The following is a 24,449-nucleotide window of genomic DNA, read 5'->3' as shown; positions in this document are numbered from 1 at the left end:
AAGCTAATAAAATAAAAACGATCTTAAGAACTCATTCAAACACAGAAAATAATTTCAAAATTGGAGTTAAGATTAAGGGAGGAAAAGTCATCTATTTCATTCTATGAGTAAAAAATACTATTTTTCTACCACCTCACCCCTGTTAGATTAGCTATTATCAACAAGACAGGTAATAGCAAATGTTGGAGAGGCTGTGGAGAAAAAGGAACCCTCATTCACTGTTGGTGGGACTGTAAAGTAGTACAACCATTATGGAGGAAAGTATGGTGGTTCCTCAAAAAACTGCAAATAGAACTACCTTATGACCCAGCAATCCCTCTACTGGGTATATACCCCAAAACCTCAGAAACATTGATACGTGAAGACACATGTAGCCCCATGTTCATTGCAGCACTGTTCACAGTGGCCAAGACATGGAAACAACCAAAAAGCCCTTCAATAGAAGACTGGATAAAGAAGATGTGGCACATATACACTATGGAATACTACTCAGCCATAAGAAATGATGACATCATATCATTTACAGCAAAATGGTGGGATCTTGATAACATTATAAGGAGTGAAATAAGTAAATCAGAAAAAAACAAGAACTACATGATTCCATACATTGGTGGAACATAAAAATGAGACTAAGAGACATGGACAAGAGTGTGGTGGTTACCAGGGGTGGGGGGAGGGAGGACAGGGGGAGAGTTAGGGGGAGGGGGAGGGGCACAGAGAACTAGATAGAGGGTGGCAAAGGACAATCTGACTTTGGGCGAGGGGTATGCAACATAATTTAATGACAAGGTAACCTAGACATGTTTTCTTTGAATATATGTACCCTGATTTATTAATGTCATCCCATTACCATTAATAAAAATTTATTTAAAAAAAAATACTATTTTTCAAAAATTTACTGCAGAGGCCTTGGCTGGATGGCTCAGTGGTGGAGCATTAGCCTGGCATGTGCAAGTCCCAGGTTTGATTCTGGGTCAGGGCATGAGAAGCAACCATCTACTTCTCCAGCCTTCCCCCTCCTCTCTCTCCCTTCTTCTCCCACAGCCATGGCTCAAATGGTTCAAGCAAGTTGGCCCCAGGTGCTGAGGATGGCTCCATGGGCCTCACCTAAGGCACTAGAATAGCTTGGTTGAATAGCAATGGAGCAGTGGCCCGAGATGGGCAGAGCATCATCTGGTAGGGAGCTCACTGGGTGGATCCTGGTTGTGGCACATGTGGGAGTCTGTCTCTGTGCCTCTTCGGCTTTCACTTAATAAAAAAAAAAGAAGTACTGCAGAGTATAAACAAGTAACAAATTATTATTCATTGTTCCAACACCAAAATATAAAATTTTGTTTCTGCATTATCTTTTTATTATACATGGGTCTAGTCTTGTTTTAAACATACATGAAATATGCATTTGATGTTATCTTACATATAGGTTGATATGTAACATTTATAGCTTACATTTTATATTTAGTAATATAATTGTTTAATAATTATACCTTCATTTAATAATATTAATATTTTTATAGACTTCATTAACATTCTAATGGCTCATGATGGTTTTTATGAAATTAATTTTTAGTTTACTAAACTTATGTGATATTTCTAATGCAATAACAACTCAATGAGTTTTTAAAAAATACTTATACCAGCCCTGGCCGGTTGGCTCAGCTATAGAGCATTGGCCCAGCGTGTGGAAGTCCTGAGTTTGATTCCTGGTCAGAGCACACAGGAGAAGCACCCATCTGCTTCTCCACCCTTCCTCCTCTTCTTCCTCGCTGTCTGCCTCTTCTCGTCCCACAGCCAAGGTTCCATTGGAGCAAAGTTGGCCTGGGCTGGCCTGGGCGCTGAGGACAGCTCCATGGCCACCGCCTCAGGTGCTAGAATGGCTCTGGCCACAACAGAGCAATGCCCCAGACAGGCAGAACATCACTCCCTGGTGGGCATGCCACATGGATCCCAGTCAGGCATATGCAGGAGTCTGTCTGACTGCCTCCCGGCTTCTAACTTCTAACTTGGGAAAAATACCAAACAAAAAAAAATACTTATGCCAGAATTACAAATTCCAGCATGTGAAATTATTATACTAGTCTAATCTTTGCAGCAAGGTTTAAAGTGTAGAACTTTTGTTCAGTATCTAACTCTACCAATATAAATAAATAACCTTGATTAATAGCAATTTAGCTGAAGCACACAAAGATTCAGGTTGCAAATAATGTTTTAAATTAATTCTACAATCATGCATTCAACAAGCATCATGCCTACAATGGCACGGGGAACTTACTAAAGACACACACACAGAAATTACAAGTGTGAGTTTGATAGATTCTACAAAGAGGTACTTAACATTTTTAGTACAGGCATCAAAACCATCACCTTATCTACACCTTACGGTCAGCAAAAGAACAAGCACTTGGTTAATTCACTATCATTTTCTTTAGGAAAAAAAAAATTTGTTCAATTTTAAGAAAAATTTTGATATATTATATATATATGTACATACACAAATATATGCATATACATATTTGAGTATATATATATATAATTTATATGTATAAAATGTTTAGATGTCACAAGTGAGTTTTATGAATGTACTAGTTGTTCTTATTGTTACCAAGACTTGAAGTGTTACATATATAAAGTGCATATGTTCTTAGCTATGTGATATTAAGAGATTAATAAAGAAGATTGAGATTGGGAGGAAAGGTGATTTGTAGACAAATCAGTAATTTTAAAACTGAAAAATATTCACCTACTGGCGTTTTAAAGTATTGTAATACTAATTTATATCTACTAGCATATATTTTGTATGAATAAATTTTACACCTTAAAAAAAATCTAATCCGTAATCTCCTAAAAGACCTCTTCTATGAATTGGAAAAATAGATAAACAAAGGTCTGCATCACTACAACAGTGTACTGCCTGAGCTACAAGAAAATGTTAGGGTATTTCCAATGTATGAGTGGTGTTACATTTATGGAGATATTTACCCTTTATTTGAACTTTTACATTTAACCTTTTGAGAAGTACAAACATTCATGTACGTCCTCGTGCCTCCTGACCATCCAGAGTATGATTGATTTATTTTTAAAATGTGTAAGGCAACATTTAAAAAAGGCAAATGTATATTCTTCTTATTTTCATAAATTGGTTATCAAACAAACATGATTTTGAGTTAATAAAACTATAACTGTAACTAATTTTATTTTTTGAAAAATAAAAAACTCACTCCCGGGGTCAGCAAGCATGAAAAAAACTCACAACTCAAAGAGTTAAAAGATGATTCCAAGGTAGTGCAATTTGAGGGGATTAATTACTTGAAGATGTGCCCACATAGTTTCTGAAAAGCCAATGACATTTATTTGTGGCTTTTCAGCAGCTTTATGGCACTCGTAGAATTATCCACCAGACAGTGGCAAGGGAAACCAGTACTAGAAATCTTAGAATATGAGGAAATCATCTTTAGAATAGAAGGGAAACATGTTTTAGAACATTCTGATCATCTTCTTCCTCAGGAGAGTGCTAAAATTCACCCTTTACAGACTCTATTGAATTGCTCATAATTAATAATCACATATAATATAAAAAAACAGCAAACATGATTTAATTTGAATCGACACAGTAAAAATATTCCATTAAACAAATATCTGTTGGGTACTCAATATGTCAAAAGTAAAAGACAGTATCAAGAGGCAGACCTAGAGAAAGCAAGAAGTTTTGACAAGTGGGGATATTAAAAATAATTTCTACAGAAGTCAGAAATAAGTTTTCTAATTTTCTTTTTTGCCCCGATTAGCTACCAGCCTATTTGCAGACTGTTAACACATTCATTTTGGTAGCTTTGGATTTCCCAGTTCTGTTTCTTAAATTATGCGGAGATCCAGTAAAGTGGCAGTCCAAACAGTCACATAAAATGACTGTCACAAGGGAATTATACTATCAAATGACAGAGATCTTCCCAGGAGCAGAGACTACAGCAGAGGACCTAATTTTAGGGCTGGAATACAATAACACCTTCACAGCAACTTCGGTATGCTTTTCCTGATGTTGTTTTCAATGACAGAAAAACAGTATTTTTTCTCCAGACATTTAAAAAGACTAACATTCTTTCAGGAATCCACACGAGGAAACTTTATCCTTCTTGTCTTTGAATGTTTGTCAACTTTCGCAGCCAACGTCTATCATGAAAACTCTGTGAGAAAAAGTCTCTTGTCTGCAGAGGTGAATTTAACGACAGGCACACCAGGCGTGTGCCCTGGGCCCCGACTTCTGAAGGGCCCCGCAAAACCCTAACTTTACACTTTTTTCTAATGGCACCAAGTTTGGTTTCTAATGTGTAATTTATCATTAATAGTACATGATATTTTTTATTTATTTAAAAATATGGTTAACATGTATTTTTATTCTCCCTGTCTCTCTTTTTTTTTTAAGGGGCCCAATATTTTCTTCTACACTGGGGCCTCAATCCACCTTAATCTGCCGCTGCTTGTCTGTCTTCACCTCTACAGTCCTAGTACCTAGGAAAACACTAGGTACATAATAGGTACTCAGTAAATATTTGTGAATGAACAACTTCTGTTATTAGGCTACAATGAATTGTTCAAGACAAAGATGCTTTTTTCCCTTATTTTTCATCATTTTTTATTCCCTGGCTTACCAAAGAGCTGGTCAAATCCAAGCACATTTGTACAGATTGACTAATATTTTACTGTCTGTCATTTCTTATAGAAAATTTAATTTTTAAGAAGTATTGATTTACCCCCCAGGATATCTTGGAGAAATTTTAATAAAATAATGGCAAATCTTGTTACAAACTCTGCAAAATATAATGTAAATTTATAATAATAATATATTTCTGAAGATTAAGGATTTACCCAACTAGACCATCTGTCCAAGATGACAGGGAGGAAATTCCTCAAGTAGGAAGTTGGAAAAGGTCGTTTCTCACTCAAAATACACTTGTGGTCCTCTTAAATTCTCACCACTTTCTTGGACCTCTTGATTGCTTCTAGTTCTATCCATATTTTGTCTGTATTACTTATTTTTTTAATAACCTTCGAACATGTACCTAGAGGTGATGCAACCCTGCAATAAATAAATGTTCTTGATATCCGACCCAGAGGAAGATAAAACTCTATCTGAAAAATAAGAAGTGAAAAACAAAAATACAAAAGAAGAGTTGAAAAGAAGCAGCAAAACATATGACCCATAAATTCTAATGTATTCCTTTTTATTGAAGTGAGAGGAGGGGAGATATACTTTTACTTGTGGCCCAAAAGGGATCTACCCAGCAACCCCACCTGGGGCTGATGCTCAAGTAACAAGCTACTTTTAGCAGAGAAGGCTGCTATGCTAGGACCACCTGAGCTATCCTCAGTGCCTGTGGCCACACTTGAACCAATGGAGCCACTGGCTGCAGAAGGAGAAGAGGGAGTGAAGGGGGAAAGGGAGGAGAAAGTAAAGCAGAGGGCCGTTTCTCCTGTGTGCCCTGACTAGGAATTGAGGAATTGAATCCGGGATGTCCATATGCTGGGCCAACTCTCTATTCACTGAGCCACCAGCCAGGGCCTTACTTTCTTTTTTCTTTCTTTTTTTTTTTTTTTTTACAATTAGAAAGAATTTTCTTTATTTTTGTTGTTTGTTTTAAACTATGTTTTTATTTTTTAATTAATTTTAATGGGGTGACATTGATAAATCAGGATACATATGTGCAGAGACAACATCTCCAGATTATTTTGACATTTGATTATGTTGCATATCACTCAAACAAAGTCAAATTGTCTTCTGTCACCTTCTATCTGGTTTTCTTTGTGCCCCTCCCCTCCCCGCAAACTCTCCCTCTCCATCCTCCCTCCCTACCCCTGCCAGTTACCATCACATTCTTGTCCATGACTCTGAGTCTCATTTTTATGTCCCATCTATGTATGGAATCATATTGTTCTTAGTTTTTTCTGATTTACTTATTTCACTCAGTATAATGTTATCAAGGTCCATCCATGTTATTTCAAATGATCCAATGTCATCATTTCTTATGGCTGAGTAGTATTCCATAGTATATATGTACCAAAGCTTATTAATCCACTCGTCCACTGACGGACACTTGGGCTGTTTCTAGACCTTTGCTATTGTGAACAATGCTGCCATAAACATGGAGGTGCATTTCTCCTTTTAGAACAGTGCTATACTTAGGGGATATTTCTAAAAGTGAGATAGCTGGGTCAAAAGGCAGTTCGAGTTTTAATTTTTGAGGAATCCCCATACTGTTTTCCATTGTGGCTGCACCAGTAAGCATTCCCACCAGCAGTAGGAGGGTTCCCTTTTCTCCACATCCTCACCAGCACATATTCTGTGTTGTTTTGTTGATGAGCACCATTCTGACTGGTGTGAGGAGGTATCTCATTGTAGTTTTAATTTGCATTTCTCTAATGATTAGTGATGTTGAGCATTTTTTTCATATACCTAATTGGCCATCTGTATGTCCTCTTTGGAGAAGTGTCTATTCATTTCTTTTGCCCATTTTTGGATTGGATTGTTTGTCTTCCTGGTGTTGAGTTTTACAAGTTCTTTATAAATTTTGGTTAACCCCTTCTCAGATGTATTGTCAAATATGTTCTCCCATTATGTGGTTTGTCTTTTTATTCTGTTCTTATTGTCTTTAGCTGTATAAAAGCTTTTTAGTTTGATATAGTCCCATTTGTTTATCCTGTCTTTTATTTTACTCGCCCATGCAGATAAATCAGCAAATATATTACTGCAAGAGATGTCGGTGAGCTTACTGCCTATGTTTTCTTCTAAGATGATTATGGTTTCACGGCTTACATTTAAGTCTTTTATCCATTTTGAGTTCATTTTTGTGACTGGTGTAAGATAGTGGTCTAGTTTCATTTTTTTGCAAGTAGCTGTCCAATTTTCCCAACACCATTTGTTAAAGAGACTGTCTTTACTCCATTGTATGCTCTTACCTCCTTTGTCAAATATCAGTTGTCCATAAAGCTGTGGGTTTATTTCTGGGTTCTCTGTTTTGTTCCATTGATCTATATACCTGTTCTTATGCCAGTACCAGGCTGTTTTGAGTACAATGGCCTTGTAGTATAACTTGATGTCAGGAACTGTGATACCTCCTGCTTTATTCTTCCTTTTCAAGATTGCTGTGGCTATTTGTGTTATTTTTTGGATCCATATAAATTTTTGGAATATGTGTTCTATATCTTTGAAGTAAGACATTGGTGTTTTAATTGGTATTGCATTGAATTTATAAATTGCTTTGGGAATATAGACATTTTAATGATGTTTATTCTTCCTAACCATGAGCACGGTATATGCTTCCTCTTGTTTGTATCTTCCCTGATTTCTTTTATCAATGTTTTAAAATTTCCAAGTACAAGTCTTTAATCTCCTTGGTTAAATTTACTCCTAAGTACTTTATTTTTTTGGTTGCAATAGTGAAGGGGATTGTTTCCTTAATTTCTCTTTCTGACAGTTCATTGTTGGTGTATAAAAATGCCTCTGATTTCTGAGTATTAATTTTATATCCTGCCACCTTACTGAATTCAAATATCAGGTATTGTAGTTTTTTGACTGCAACTTTAGGATTTTCTATATACAATATCATATCATCTGCAAATAATGACAGTTTTACTTCTTCTTTTCCAATTTGGGTGTCTTTTATTTCTTATTCTTGTCTGATTGCTGTGGCTAGGACTTACAGTACTATGTTTAATAAGAGTAGTGAAAGGGGGCACCCCTGCCTTGTTCCTGATCTTAAAGGGATTACTTTTAATTTTTGCCCATTGAGTATGATGTTGGCTGTGGGTTTATAATAGATGGCCTTTATCATGTTGATATGTTCCCTGTATTTCCACTTTCCTGAGAGTTTTGATGATGAATGGGTGCTGGGTTTATTAAATGCTTTTTCTGCATCTATTGAAATTATCATGTGGTTTTTCTCCCTTTTGTTTATGTGATGAATCACATGGATTGATTTGTGAATATTGTACCAGCCTTGCCTCCCCAGAATAAACCCCACTTGATCATGGTGTATGATTTTTTCATATATTGCTGGATCCAGTTTGCTAATATTTTGTTGAGGATTTTAGCATCTATATTCATCAGGGATATTGGCATATAATTTTCTTTCTTTGTGTTGTCTTTGCCTGGTTTTGGAATCAGAATTATGCTGCCTCATAAAAGGAGCTTGGAAGTCTTTCTTCCTCTTGAATTTTTTGAAATAGCTTGAGAAGGATAAGAGTTAGTTCTTTGAATGTTTGGTAGAATTCACTTGTGAAGCCATCAGGCCCAGGACTTTGCTTTGTTGGAAGTTTTTTGATAATTGTTTTGATGTCATTTGTTGTAATTGATCTGTTTAGGTTATCTGGTTCTTCGAGATTGATTTTTAGAAGATTGTGTGTTTCAAGTAATTTGTCCATTTCATCTAGGTTGTCTAGTTTTTTGGCATACAATTCTTCATAGTATTTTCTTACAATATTTTGTATTTCTGTTGTGTCAGTTGTTATTTCTCCACTCTCATTTCTAATTTTATTTATTTGAGTCCTCTGTCTTTTTTTCTTGGTGAGTCTAGTTAAAGGTTTATCGATCTTGTTTACCTTTTCAAAGAACCAGCTCCTGGTTTCATTTAACCTCTGTATTGTTTCTTTAGCCTCTATGTCATTTATTTCCACTTTGGTCTTTATTATTTCCTTCCTTCTACTACATCTGGGCTTTACTTGCTGTTATTTTTCTAGCTTTATTATATGCAGGGTTATGTTGTTTGTTTGAGCTTTTTCTCACTTCTTAAAGTATGCCTGTAGTGCTAGGAACTTCCCTCTCAGTACTGCTTTTGCTGTGTCCCATAAATTTTGAGTTGTTGTATATTCATTATCATTTGTTTCTAGGAATTTTTTAATTTCTTCTTTGATCTCATTCTTAATCCATTTGTTATTTAATAACCTGCTATTTAGTTTCCATGTGTTTGAGAATTTTTGAGCTTTTCTGTTGTGGTTCATTTCTAGTTTCATGACATTGTGATCAAAGAAAATGCTTGATATGATTTCAATCTTCTTAAATTTGTTCAGACCGCTTTTGTGCCCTAACATGTGGTCTATCCTAGAGAATGTCCCATGAGCACTTAAAAAGAATGTATATTCTGCTGCTTTATGGTGAAAGGTTCTGAAGATATCTATTAAATCCAGTTGATATAGTGTGTCCTTTAAATCTGCTGTTTCTTTGTTAATTTTCTTTCTTTAGGATCTGTCTAGTGATGTTAGTGGGGTATGAAAATTCCCTACTATTATAGTATTGCTGTTAATCTCACCCTTTATATCCATGAAAGTCTGCTTTATATATTTAGATGCTCCTATATTAGGTGCATAGATATTTATAATGTTTATATCTTCCTGTTGGATTGCTACTTTTGTCATTATGTAGTGGCCTTCTTTATTTCTTACTATATTCTTTGTTTTAACATCCATTTTGTCTGATATAAGTAATGCTAGCCCAGCTTTTTTTGCATTTCCATTTGCATGAAATATTTTTTTAATCCTTTTAACTTCAATCTATGTGCATCTTTTGTTTTAAAATGTTTCTCTTTTAGACAGTATATGTACAGGTACTGTTTTTTTAACCATACAGCTACTCTATGTCTTTTGTTTGGAGCATTTAATCCATTTACATTTAAGCTTATTATTGATATGTATTTGTTTATTGCCATTTTATTCTTTAAAGCTGTATTTTTCTTTTGCTATATTCTTTTCCCACTTTGATCTGTTTATAACAGGCCCCTTAACATTTCCTGCAGCATTGGTTTGGTTGTAATATATTCCTTGAGGGTTTTTTTTTTTGCCTGGGAAGCTTTTTACTTCTTCAATTTTAAATGATAGCCTTGCCAGATAAAGTAGTCTTGGTTGTAGGTTCTTGTTCTGCATTACTTTAAATATTTCTTGCCATTCCCTTCTGGCCTCAAGTGTTTCTGTTGAGAAATCGCATGTTATACTTATGGAGGCTCCTTTGCAGGTGATAGCCTTTTTTTCTCTAGCAGCTTTTAATATTTTTTTTTTATCACTTAGCTTTGGTATTTTAATTATGATGTGTCTTGGTGTAGATTTCTTTGAGTTTCTCTTTAATGGAGTTCTCTGTGCTTCTTGAACTTGTGAGAGTTTTTTCTTCATTAATTAGGGAAGTTTTTAGCTATGATATGATTGAACAAAGTCTCTATCCCTTGTTCTTTCTCTTCTTCTTCAGGAACCCCTACGATGTGGATGTTATTTCTCTTCATGTTGTCACAGAACTCTTAGTTTCCTCAGATATTTTATGTCTCTTTTCTTTTTTCTGCTCTGCTTCCATGCCTTTGTTCAATTTGTCCTCTAAGGTGCTGATCAATCCTCAGCTTCAGCCATCCTGTTTTTAATTTCTTCCATTGTGGTCTTCATTTCTGATATTGTATTTGTCATCTCCGACTGATTCTTTTTTAATATTTCAATGTCCTTTTTTATACTTGCTATTTCTTTATTTAGGTGTTCGTAATGATTATATATTGTTGTTCTAAGATCCCTAAGCATCTAACAATCATTATTTTAAACTCTGCATGCAGAAGTTTGGTTATTTCCATATCACTCAGTTCATTTCCTGGAGGTTTCTCTTTTGGTTTCATTTGGATTGCACTTCCTGTCTTCTCATTATGTCTATGTATTTGGGCTTATTTTTTGTAGAGCTGGTTGAGTCTAGGCTTGGTGTTGCCTGCCTCCAATTTTCAGTTGTGTCATTTCTAGGTCTTCTTGGGTTGGCATCAGCTGTTATTTGTAATCCACTGTTGGATCTGGCTTTTCTAGTAGAGCCACTTTGAAGTCTTGATTTGTTTGTTTTCTTCTCAGTTTTCTTAAAATGTGGTAGTCTTGTTTACTGATCTCAGCAGGGGGCTTATTTGAAACTGTATTCATGAATGAGGTCAGTGTAACCTGAGACTCTTAAGGCCTGATGTGCCAGTTACTCTCTCCAGGGGTGGGGTGTTTTCTCAGCTTCAGTAGGGGGAGGTGTATCTCAGATCTCCATATGAAGACCTGAGTTACTGTCCCTCCTTCCCACTTCTTGTTTTCAACTGTGTCTTGTTGCACTGATTGGAGTTGGAGAAATGTCTGGAGATGGGTCACCTGGAACTACTTTAGTCTTGTATTATGTGGAAGAATCAACCCCTCCCCCAGATATAGCCACCTCCAGCACTGAATAAGTCAGCTTCTCAGGTCATCCCATGCATTTCTTTTCTCCTCACTGTCTGTCTGTCTCTCTCTCCTTTCCTTTTGGAAGACTAGCCAGCCCTTTCAACACATCTCATTCCCAGGTCCCCAGGGAAGTGACTGTGAGCAATATTTTCTGCTCTTTTCCTTGGAGTGAGAGCCCTTCTGGGCTCTCAGCCTTACTCACCCTCCATTCCTGTAAGCAAGGGAGACTCACTGCTCCTCGGCGCTCCCTACCAGGTTCAGTGTGGCTTATTCTTTGTACCTTGGTTTTTGAGAGCTGTTCTTGTAGTCCCACGTTGGTTTTTCATGATATGGTTTCTAAATTAATTTGTAATCCAGTATGGTGGTGTGAACTGGGAGTCTGTGCATCTGTCTACTCCACTGCCATCTTCAGGTCTCCACCAGCCAAGGAAGAACCAGAAGGAGCCTGTTGTCCTATTCACATGACATTGGGTGGTCTTCACTTCTTAAATCTGACTTGTTCTCCCTCTGGGGAACACTAGAAATCTCCAGACAAGAGCTGGTGTGGTCAAATGGCTAAAGGGGTAATTTTGAATCCCTGAACTTGTTGCTAGCTTGTCAGATATGAGAATTGTCTAAAGTCCCTTGTAGGTGGTGTCTGAAATGAGAACCATCTTATGAAGGCCTGTGCTCCTAACTGGGAACTCATCTCCCAGCTGTTCCCAGCCTCCACACAGCTGTGCAGAAGTCCAGCGCCTTCCTATTTTTAATGTAAGGGTATTCTATTTAATTATCATTTTAAGGTATTAATTTACCCTAGCCTTATTAATAGATCAGCATTCTTATTTTATAATTAATTACCTCATTTTTCCCAGAGACCTAATGATAAGGCTATTACTAATAATTCACTTCTGAGGCTCAGGATGTTTATTCATCATTATACTTTATTATGACTTCTTCTTTATCATTTAAAGATATTCATTAACAAATAGAAGGAAAATTTTGACCAATCTAATTGTTGGGACAGATTAATTTTCTCAGTATTACATTAGTATTTCTTTCTGTTGAACTTGACTTTAAATACAACCTACTATTCAGTATTTTGAAAAATTTTGTTATAATTTTTCTTTAGATAACTTTGTAAGCATTTTAAAATGGATCCTTCTGATATAACTAAACCCTTCCAATAATTTACTTTAGTTTTGTAATCTAGCACAATTCAGGCATAAATTGTTTTTCTAAAGAAAAAACAAGATGAAATATACTGTAAAAGTCAAAATGCCTATGATGTTCACATCTCCCTTTATGTACAATGTCCTTCCATAAAAGGAACAGTCTTGAAAAGACATGTTTTCTGCCTCAATATCCTGCCCTTTCCTCACCTCTGAAGAGGAACAGCCCAGAGAATTATGAGCAGAGATAGTTTGACCTGTGATATTTCCTCTTTCAAAAATTAAACTAGGAAATGCCCTTGGTAGTGGGCACAGAAGCTGAAATGTCTTGAGGTAATGTCAAAAGGGCCATGGGTGAGCCAAAGTTATGAATAAGCCAAAATCATTGGGGAAAAATACATACAGGCACACACATACATACATACACATACATATATAAACACACACATGCAGAAAAGACTATAGGCAGCAGGAGAAAGAGAGAGGAGATACATGGAAAAGCAGATCAGACATGGCTGAACCACATCAATTAAAACCATTGGGCCATGTAAAACACCATGTATTCTCTGAGACTCTCCACTTTCACTCTAGCACAACTTTACAGTTACAATTTCTGAAAGGTGCAGCTATTTCTGTTTTTTTTTTTTCTAAGAAGTTCAGTTGTTCAGGTTTTTCTGGATTTCTATAAGACCTAAATATATGGCTGAGAATTATTTTTATTTCTATGTGTAACCTTGAAACTGTGTCCCATTATTTATGGATCCGAGTGATTCAGACCTGTAAGGTTCAGCTGCCTTTTGGGAGTCACACTGCCTCAGAATAGTCAACAGTGCCCTATACTCACCATGTGACTCAGGTGAGTTGTTTAATCTCTCTGTACCTCAGTTTTTTCTTCTCCAAACAGACAAATAAATAAATAATAATAATAGGCTAATCAGAAGATTAAATTGGACAATACTTATAAAGTACTTAGGACATTTTTATTAGGCCTGGCATAAAATAAACAATAAACTCTAACTATTTTTATGATTATATTTATAGTACCTAAAGATTAACTCAAAAGAATGCCCTCTTTGCTTCCTCTATAGTTCGGGAGCGAACCGTGAGGCTCTTCAAAGGAATTGGCGATTATCCCTGGGGCTTCCGAATTCAATTCTCCAAACCAATCATGGTAACAGAAGTGGATGCTAGTAAGTTGTCTCACAATAGCAGCTTTAATTCAAATCAGACTACTAAATAGCCTTTGGTATCATAATTCTGTAAAGCACACATGTGTAATAGACATAATCTCTAAATCTCAGTCTATCAAAAACTCACGATGATGAGCAAGTGCCCACATTTTGATCAGATGTTTTTTATAAGATGTACTTTCCTAATGGAACATACTCCTCTGGTATACATAGGGCCTTGGTCTCCCTTCCAAAAAACAACCCTACCTGCATTTATGGAGATGGGGCTCAAGTTTTCTGGAGATGAGAATGATCTGTTGCCAATTTATTAGTTCTTAATAGTTTTGGGGAAGAGTTCTATTCCTCCTAAATTTTTTACTACAGCTTCTCAAATCTCATTTTTTAACAAGCAAATTAAGGATTAGTAGATGCCTAATAGAAGTTGGATCCTATGCTCCTTGATTGATAACAGGAGAATAATCTGAGATAGATGCTTTAAAAACATTGGGGATAGGTCACAGTAATGGCGGTGTGAGAGATACCCTTGATCTCTCCCTTTGAAATTTCAAGAAATTGAGCAGCTATAATGCAGCAAAAGAATCCCAGCTGGGCTCACAGGTATGCCTGAAAATATCCGTGTGTGGAATCACCAAAAGTGGGAAGGGTTGAGAAGAGGGGGGCAGAAGATTAGACACAATCATGGTCAGTTCTGGAGAGGAAAGAAACCCAGAGTTATGGGTCTCCTTTCTGCCAAAAGGAATGATGAGATCGAGGAGCAGAGAGGGAGATACTTAACCAAAGCAGCAGCAGGGGTCATGGCCAGTGTTCCCACAGTCTACCTGCAGCCCCTACTCAACACAGAGACAGAGAAAAACAAAGTTTAGTTCCCAGCCTCCAAGATCCAGCTTCCATCTCCTCATGGGTACAGAGTGGCAGAGACTTACCCCACAGCTAGCTCTCCAGATCCACTTTCTCCCTTGAAGAACAGAGGAGCTCCGTGTCTGGTCCCCTGGTCTGTTGAGACATGGGGAGGAGCTACCGAGGCCTGAGATTGCCATTGCTAAAGCCATAAATCCCTTACTATATGCCCTAACCAACAATGTCACTGAAGCCCTTCCTACATCATTGTGACAACAACATCTCAGTGGAGTTCAGCCAAGGAATTTCTACAGAGCTAAAACTTGTACAGTGCCAACTTCTGGAAGAAAACAGAAAGAAACTCTCAAAGCTGGAATCTTTTATTTCTTTTGAATTTCATTTTCTTTAATTTTTATATTTTTATTCTTATTTTCTTGTGGGTGTTTTGTTTGTTTTGTATTTCTTTTTTGATAATGCTCTTTGTGGTTTTTATCTTTTACTTGTTAAAAAAAATTTTAATTTTTGTTGTATTTTTTAATATTTTAAATTTTTTTACTAGATTTTGGTTAGATTTCTTAATAATACCACTCTCAAATGCCATCAAGAAAAAATAAAATAAATATCATGGCTACACAAGAAAGAGATGTAGTTTACGAAGAAAATTTAAAATCTCCAGGAAGCACTCTCAATCACATGGAAAACTTGAAGTTAAATGATAAAGAATTAGAAATTGAATTCCAGAAAATACTCAGTGAGATGTGAGAAAACACTGGTATGCAATTTAATAAGCTCAAAAAAACAAATTAATGAACAAAATGAGTACTTCACAAAGAAGATTGAAACTTTAAAAACAGAGATAAAAAACTCAATACTGAATTGAAAAATGAGTTAGCATGTTTAGCTAATAGAATAGGCCAGATCGAGAAAAGAATGAGTGGCATCAAAGATAGGCAACTAAAGATGCTACAGAGAGAAAAAGAGAGAAACTCATAAATTAAAAAAAAATGATACAGCTCTAAAAGAACTATCTTCACCGAAAAGAGAAAAATATGAATAATGGGTATATCAGAAGAAGAAGAGAGGAATAAAGAAATAGAGAGACTTTTCAAAAAATAATTGATGAGAACTTCCCAAGCCTGTGAAAAAAGTTACAGGTTCTCGCATACAAGTAGTGAACGGAATGCCAAGTTACTTCAACTGAAACAGACCTTCTCCAAGGCATATCATAATAAAATTGTAAAAAATCAATGACAAAGAAAGAATCTTCAAGGCAACTAGGGAAAAGAACATAATATATAAAGGAAGGCCCATTAGGTTATCATATTTCTCAGCAGAAACCCTACAAGTCAGAATAGAGTAGACTCAAACATTCAAAGTATAGAAAGAGAGAAATTACCAGCCAAGAATACTATATCCATCAAAGTTATCCTTCAAATATGAAGAAATAAAAACTTTTTCAGACATATAGAAGCTGACAGAATTTGTCATCAGAAAACTCTCACTACAGGAAATACTGAAGGGGGTTATTCCACCAGACACAAAGAACAAAACAAATCAAAACTACAAGTAAAAGCTCCAACAAGGTAACAATAAAAACAAAAATAATCTGTAACACAATAACATAAAAGGGGAGAGGAGTAGCAAAGGAGGATGGAGTACAGAATCACTCATAAGACAAAGTACTCTTGTACATATGAACATTTTACCCTTAATAACCAATGGCAACCACTCACAAAATAAGCCACTACTGATATACAAAGTTTAAAAAAATGATAAACAAAAGAAAGAAGTATGGAATATCACCAAATAAAAATAACTGACAGAAACAGAAGAGAGAAGACCCAAACAAGACACAAGCTACCAGAAAACAAAACATAAAATGGCTATAGGAAATTCTCAATTGTCAATAATTAGCCTAAATGTAAATGGACTGACCTCACCAATAAAGAGGCACAGAGTAGCAAATTGGATCAAAAAGGAAAACCCAACCATATACTGCCTTCAAGAGACATCTAAGCTGCAAGGACAAAAGTAGATTCAAAGTGAAAGGTTGGAAAAGTATTCTACAAGCAAATAATATCCAAAGAAAAACAGGGGTAGCCATACTTGTATCTGACAAGCTGACTTCAAGAAAACAAAGTTAACTAGAGAGAAAGATAGACATTACATAATGAAAAGGGGGACATTGTATTAAGAAGACATAGCACTTCTTAATATATATGTACTGAACGAGGGAGCACCAAAATATATTACACATTTACTAACTGACCTAAAAATTGAAGCAAACAAAAACACAATCATATTTGGAGAACTCAACACACCATTGATGGTTTAGATAGATCATCCAAACAGAAAATCAATAAAGAAATATCAACCTTAAATGACACACTGGATCAGATGGATATAATACACATTTACCTGACATTTCATCCCAGAATATCAAATTATACATTGTTCTCCAGTGTGCATGGAATATTCTAGTCCACAATACTGTGGTTTAACATATGGTCCACAAACTAACATCAACAAATTCAGGAAGACTGAAATTATATCAAGCATATTTTCTGACCATAAGGCTTTGAAATTAGAATTCAAGTGCAAAAAGAAAATATAGAGACCCACAAAATGTGGAAATTAAACAACATACCTCTAAAAAAATATTACTGGATCAAAGAAGAAATAAAAGCAGAGATCTAAAGATATATACAGACAAATAAAAATGACAATACAATATATCAAGTTTCTGGGATGCAGTGAAAGCAATAATAAGAGGAAAGTTTATATCATTACAGGCTTATATCAAGAAACAATAGAAATCCCAAGTAAACAACCAAACATCACATCTTAAGCAACTAGAAGAACAAAGGCACCCCAAAGTCAGCAGAAGAAAACTGAAAACTAGAGAAGAACCAAATGAATTAAGGAATAAAAAAATAGAAAAAAATTAATATAACACAGTTAGTCTCTTGAGAAGATTGAAAAAGTTCACAAACACTTGGCTAGACTCTCTAAGGTAAAAAGAGAATGGAGTCATATAAACAAAATCTGAAATAAAAGAAAAAAATTACCACAGACATCATTAATATGCAAAGGATCATACTAGAATACTATCAAATATTATATGCCACTAAATTCAACAGTGTAGAAGAAATGGATGTTTCTAAAACTACACAATATCCCTAGCCTGAGTCATGAATTGGAAAACCAATATAGATCTATAAGCAAAGAGGAAATAGAAACAACAATCAAATATTACCCCAAAAATAAAAGTCCAGGATCAGATAGCTACACTGAATTCTACTAAATATTCAAAGAAGATCTGGTACCTGTTCTTCCCAAAATCTTTCAAAGAAATAGAAAAAGCAATACTCCCTTACACATTTTATGAGGCCAACATAAACCTGATACCAAAATCTGGCAAGGACAATACAAAAAAAAGAAAACTACAGATAATATCTCTAACACATACAGACACAAAAATTCTAAACAAAATGCTAGCAAGTTGAATACATTTAAAAAATAGTAAATCACAATCAAGTGGGATTTATTCCAAGAGCACAAGCATGGTTCAATATATGCAAATTGATCAACATAATACACCACATCAACAAAACAAAGGACAAAAATCATATGACCCTATCAATAGATGCAGAAAATGTGTTTGGGAAGATAAAATATACACTTATGTTTAAAATACACCATAAAATGAGTATGGAAGGAAAGTACCTCAATATAATATAAGCCATTATGACAAACCATCAGCCATATATCATACTAAATGGTGAAGAACTGAAGACTTTTTCTCTAAAATTAGGTACAAGAAAAGGCTGCCCACTTTCTCCATTCTTATTCAACATAGTTCTGAAGTTTTAACCAGAGAAATCATGCAAGAGAAAGAAATAAAAGGCATATATATATCAGGAAAGAAGTGAAGGTATCACTTTTTGCAGAAGACATGATCCTGTATATAGAAAACTGCAAAAAATCCACTGAAAATCTATTAGAAACAATAAACCAATACAGTAAAGTTGCAGGACAAAAAAATCAATATAAAAATGTCTACAGCTTTCCTATATATGCCAACAATGAAACTTCAGGGAATGAACTAAAAAAAAAATACAATTGCTTTTACAATTGCAACAACAACAACATAACTGGGAATAAAAAAAACGGGGGTGTGAAAGACCTATATACTGAAAATTACAAAGCATTATTGAAAGAAACTGAAAAAGACACAAAGGGAAAAGTATTCCATGTTCATGGACAGAATAATCAACATAGTTAAAATGGCCATATTACACAAAGTAATATAGAAATTTATTGCAATGCAATCTCTATTAAAATCCCAATGACATTTTTTAAAGAAATAGAACAAAATATCAGGGGAACAAAATATTCAAGGGAAACAAAAAACCCTGAATAGTCAAAGCAATTCTGAAAAAAAAAAAAAAGAATGAAGCTGGAGGTATCACAATACCTGACTTTAAATTATGCTACAGAACCATGATAATCAAAATAGCATGGTATTGACAGAAAAACAAACATACAGACCAATGGGACAGAATTGAGAGCCCAGAATTAAAACCACAGATATATGGGCAGAACTGGGAGTAGAATCCTGTTGTCCTGACTCTTGGATGAGTATTACCCTTTGTCGGATTGAATACCAAGATGGCAGTGGAGTAGGCAGACGCACAGACTTCCAGCTCACACTACCAAACTAGATTACAAATTAATTTAGGAACAATCAGCGTGAAAAACCAACTTTGGATTACAAGAATAGATCTCAAAAAACAAGGAGCAAAGAAGCCATACTAAGCCTGGTAGGGCGTGCATAGGCGGAGGGGGCTCCCTTGCTTCCAGGAGCAAAAGGGGGGTGAGGCTGAGAGCACAGAAGGGTTCTAATTACAAGGAGAAGAGCAGAAAATATCGCTCACAGCCACTTGCCTGGGGACCTGGGAATGAGGAGTACTAATAAGGCTGGCTTGGCATCCAAAAAGAAATTGGGGAGAGAGAGACAGACGGTGATGGGCAGAGGAATGCATGAGATGACCTGAGAAGCTGACACAACCAGTGTGGAGCTGGCCATTGTGGGGGGAGGGGTTGATCCCTCCACACAGCACAAGCCTAAAGTGGTTCCAGGTGACCCACCTCCAGAAAGCTCCCCAGCTCCATTCAGCACAACAAGACACAGCTGAAAACAGAAAGGGAGGAGGAGGGGCAGTGACTCAGGTTTTCATTAAGATCTGAGATACACCTCCCCCTACTGAAGCAAAAAAGCACCCCACCCCTGGAGAGAAGCTGGCAGATCACGCCTTCACAGCCTTAGGTCACACCCACTGCATTCCTGGATACAGTTTTGAATAAGCCCCCTGCTGAGATCAGTAAACAAGATTACTACCAAGTTAAGAAAACTGAGAAGAAAACAAAAAAAAAATATCAAGACTTCAAAACTGCTCTACTAGAAAAGCCAAATCCAATAGCAGATTACAAACAACAGCTGATGCCAACCCAAGAAGACCTAGAAATAACACAACTGAAAATTGGAAACTGACAACACCAATCCTAGACTTAGCCAGCTCTACAAACAACACACCCAAATGAGGAGGGTATACACAGACAAAATGCAAAGACAGAGAAGTGCAATCCAAATGGGAACCAACAAGAGAAAGCTCCAGAAAATGAACTGAGTGAGATGGAACTAAGCAAACTACCAAATACAGAGTTTAAAATAATGTTTATTTGAATGCTGAAATATCTTTGAACAACAATGGATGGACACAATGAGCACATAAATAAAGAGATAACAAGCATGAAAAAGGACATTGAAATAATAAAGAAGGACCAGTCAGAAATGACAAATACAATATTAAAAATAAAAACTACACTAGAAGCAATTAAAAGCAGGCTGGATGAAGCAGAAAATCAAATCAGCAAATTTAGAAGACAAGAAAAACAAAAACACGAAGGCAGAGCAGCAAAAAGAAAAGAGGCTGAAAATATCTGAGGAAACTCTAAGACAGCTCTGTGACAACCTAAAGAGAAACAACATCCGCATCATTGGGGTTCCTGACGAAGAAGAGAAAGAAGGGATAGAGACCTTGTTCAATAAAATCATAGCTGAAAACTTCCCTAAACTGATGCAGGAAAAAGTCACACAAGTTCAAGAAGCACAGAGAACTCCATTAAAGAGAAACCCAAAGAAATCTACACCAAGACACATCATAATTAAAATACCAAAGCTAAGAGATAAAGAGAAAATATTAAAAACTGCTAGAGAAAAAAAACACGCTATCACCTAAAAAGGAGCCCTCATACGGATGACATCTGACTTCTCACAGAAACACTTGAGGCCAGAAGGGAAAGGTAAGAAATATTCAAAGTAATGCAGAACAAGAGCCTACAACCAAGACTTCTTTATCCAGCAAGGCTATCACTTAAAATTAAAAGAGAAATAAAAAGCTTCCCAGACAAAAAGAAAACAACTCAAGGAATTCATTACAAACAAACCAATACTGCAAGAAATGTTAAGACGCTAAAGAAACAATACAGAGGATCAATGAAACCAAGAGCTGATTCTTTGAAAGGGTAAACAAGATCAATGAACCTATAACCAGACTCACCAAGAAAAAAAGAGAGAGGACTCAAATAAATAAAATTAGAAATGAGAGTAGAGAAATTACAACTGACACAACAGAAATACAAAATATTTTAAGGAAACACTATGAAGAACTTTATGCCAAAAAATTAGACAACCTAAGTGAAATGGACAAATTCCTTGAAACATATAATCTTCCAAAAATCAATCTGGAAGAATCAGAAAATCTAAACAGACAGGTTACAACAAATGAGATCAAAACAGTTATCAAAAAACTTCCAAAAAACAAAGCCCTGGGCCAGATGGTTTCACAGGTGAATTCTACCAAATATTCAAAGAAGAGCTAACTCCTATCCTCAAGCTATTTCAAAAAATTCAAAAGGAAGGAAGAATTCCGAGCTCCTTTTATGAGGCGATTATAATTCTGATTCCAAAACCAGGCAGAGACAACACAAAGAAAGAAAATTATAGGCCAATATCCCTGATGAAGTTAGATGCTAAAATCCTCAACAAAATATTAACAAGCCGGATCCAGCAATACTTGAAAAAAATCATACATCATGATCAAGTGGGATTTATTCTGGGGAGGCAAGGCTGGTACAATATTTGCAAATCAATCAATGTGATTCATTGCATAAACAAAAGGAAGGAGAAAAAGCATATGATAATTTTAATAGATGCAGAAAAAGCATTTGATAAAATCCAGCACTCATTTATGATCAAAACTCTCAGCAAAGTGGGATACAGGGAACATACTTCAACATGAGTAAGGCCATCTATGACAAACTCACAGCCAACATCATACTCAATGGGCAAAAATTAAAAGCAATCCCCTTAAGATCAGGAACAAGGCAGGGGTGCCCCCTTTCACCACTCTTATTAAACATAGTTCTGGAAGTCCTAGCCACAGCAATCAGACAGGAGGAAGAAATAAAAGGCATCCAAATTGGAAAAGAAGAAGTAAAACTATCATTATTTGCAAATGATATGATATTGTATATAGAAAACCCTAAAGTCTCAGTCAAAAAACTACTGGACCTGATAAATGAATTTAGCAAGGTGGCAGGATATAAAATTAATACACAGAAATCAGAGGTATTTTTATAGATGAACAATGAAACATCAGAAAGAGAAATTAAGAAAACAATCCCCTTAACTATTGCAACCAAAAAAATAAAATACTTAAGAGTAAATTTAACCAGGAGATTAAAGACTTGAACTGGAAAATTATAAAACATTGATAAAAGAAATCAAGAAAGATAGAAATAAGTGGAAGCATATACCATGTTCATGGATAGGAAGACTAAACATCATTAAAATGTCTATATTCCCAAAGCAATTTATAAATTCAATGCAATACCAATTAAAATACCAATGACATACTTCAAAGATATAGAACACATATTCCAAAAATTTATATAGAACCAAAAAGAACATGAATAGCCTCAGCAATCTTGAAAAGGAAGAATAAAGTGGGAAGCATCACACTTTCTGAGAACAAGTTATACTACAAGGCCATTGTACTCAAAACAGCTTGGTGCTGGCATAAGAACAGGTATATAGATCAATGGAACAGAACAGAGAACTCAGAAATAAACCCACACCTTTATGGACAATTGATGTTTGACAAAGGAGGTAAAAGCATACAATGGAGTAAAGACAGTCTCTTTAACAAATGGTGTTGGGAAAATTGGTAAGCTCCCTGCAAAAAAATGAAACTAGACCACCAATTTACACCATGCACAAAAATAAACTCAAAATGGATAAAAGACTTAAATGTAAGTCATGAACCATAAGCATCTTACAAGAAAACATAGGCAGTAAGCTCACCGACATCTCTCGCAGCAATATATTTGCCGATTTATCTACATGGTCAAGTGAAATAAAAGACAGAATAAACAAATGGAACTATATCAAACTAAAAAGCTTTTGTATGCCTAAAGACAACATGAACAGAATAAAAAGACAAACCACACAATGTGAGAACAGATTTGACAAGATGTCTGATAAAGGGTTAATAACCAAAATTTATAAAGAACTTGTAAAACTCAACACGAGGAAGACAAACAATCCAATCAAAAAATGGGCAAAAGAAATGAATATACACTTCTTCAAAGAGGACATACAGATGACCAATAGACAGATGAAAAAATGTTCAACATCAGTAATCATTAGAAAAATGCAAATTAAACTACAATGAGATACCACCTCACACCAGTTAGAATGGCGCTCATTAACACAACAACACATGATAGGTGCTGGTGAGGGTGTGGAGAAAAGGGAACCCTCCTACACTGCTGGTGGGAATGCAGACTGGTGCAGCCACTGTGGAAAACAGTATGGAGATAACTCAAAAAATTAAAAATCAAACTGTCTTTTGACCCAGCCATCCCACTTTTAGGAATACAGTAAAGTCATGGTGCACTTTTGACCGGTCACAGGAAAGCAACAAAAGATGATAGAAATGTGAAATCTTCACCAAATAAAAGGAAAACCCTCCCAATTTCTGTAGGATGATGTGGCAGCATGTGCGCATGCACAGATGATGATGTAACAATGTGTATACAGCGGAGCAGCCCATGGCCATGCCAGTGAGATGTGGACAGTACAGAGGAAAGTTCACTGTGGTCTGTGGCTCACTAAATTTAAATCTGTGACCAAAGTACAACATGAATATTGGCATGTTTATAACGAAGTGCCACCACATAGAAATAACAGTACTCCGTTGGATAAGCAGTTGAAGGAAATTGGCAGTTTGGTGGAGAAACCCCATTCTGGTAAGCCATCAGTCAGTGACGAGTCTGTAGAGGCTATACGGGATAGCTACCTAAGGAGCCCTAAAAAATCTGTGCATGAGCCCACATCGAACTGCACAGAATAGGTATGAAACTGGGAGAGTTTTCCTTTTATTTGGTGCAGATTTCACATTTCTATTGTCTTTTGTTGCTTTCCTGTGACCAGTCAAAAGTGCGCCATGACTTTATGGACACACTGTATATCCCAAGAACACCATATCACTCATTCCAAAAAAGAAATGCACCCCCATATTTCTGGCAGCATTGTTCTGGCAGCATAGCAAAGATCTGGAAACAGCCCAAGTGTCTGTCAGTGGACAAGTGGATTAAAAAGCAATGGTACATATATACAAAGGATTACTATAGGGCATGAGAAAGAAGGAAATCTTACCTTTTGCAACAACATGGATGGACCTAGAAACTATTATATTAAGTGAAATAAGCCAGGCAGAAAAGAAAAATATCATATAACCTCACTCATTTGAGGAATCCAAGAAACAATGTGAACTGAGGAACGGAACTGAGACATAGGAGGGATCAAAGGGACCAGAGGAAAAGAAGACAGAGGGAAAGGGGATGATAGGATGGGATAACCTGAAGGAAAGGAGGGAGGACAAGGTTGGGATAGGGGCAAGGGAGATGTTGAGGGGAATACAGGGGATGGGGGGATGTATTCGGAGCG

At 36.0% G+C, this 24,449-nt stretch overlaps 1 protein-coding gene across 1 annotated transcript in view; it reads left to right on the top strand.

Moving 5' to 3' along the window:
* The window catches only part of LOC136403318 (uncharacterized), a 145,221-nt gene that overhangs the window by 27,597 nt on the left and 93,175 nt on the right, over positions 1-24,449 (top strand). The window contains exon 6 of the mRNA XM_066381959.1: positions 13,436-13,537. Within this exon, the coding sequence (XP_066238056.1) occupies positions 13,436-13,537 (102 nt within the window). The remainder of the gene's footprint in view (positions 1-13,435; positions 13,538-24,449) is intronic.

This window comes from Saccopteryx leptura, chromosome 4 (genome assembly GCF_036850995.1).
Source record: "Saccopteryx leptura isolate mSacLep1 chromosome 4, mSacLep1_pri_phased_curated, whole genome shotgun sequence".
In the NCBI taxonomy this organism is placed as follows: Eukaryota; Metazoa; Chordata; class Mammalia; order Chiroptera; family Emballonuridae; genus Saccopteryx; species Saccopteryx leptura.
Note: the sequence above shows the minus strand (reverse complement) of the source record. Positions and strands in the feature narration are given on the sequence as shown.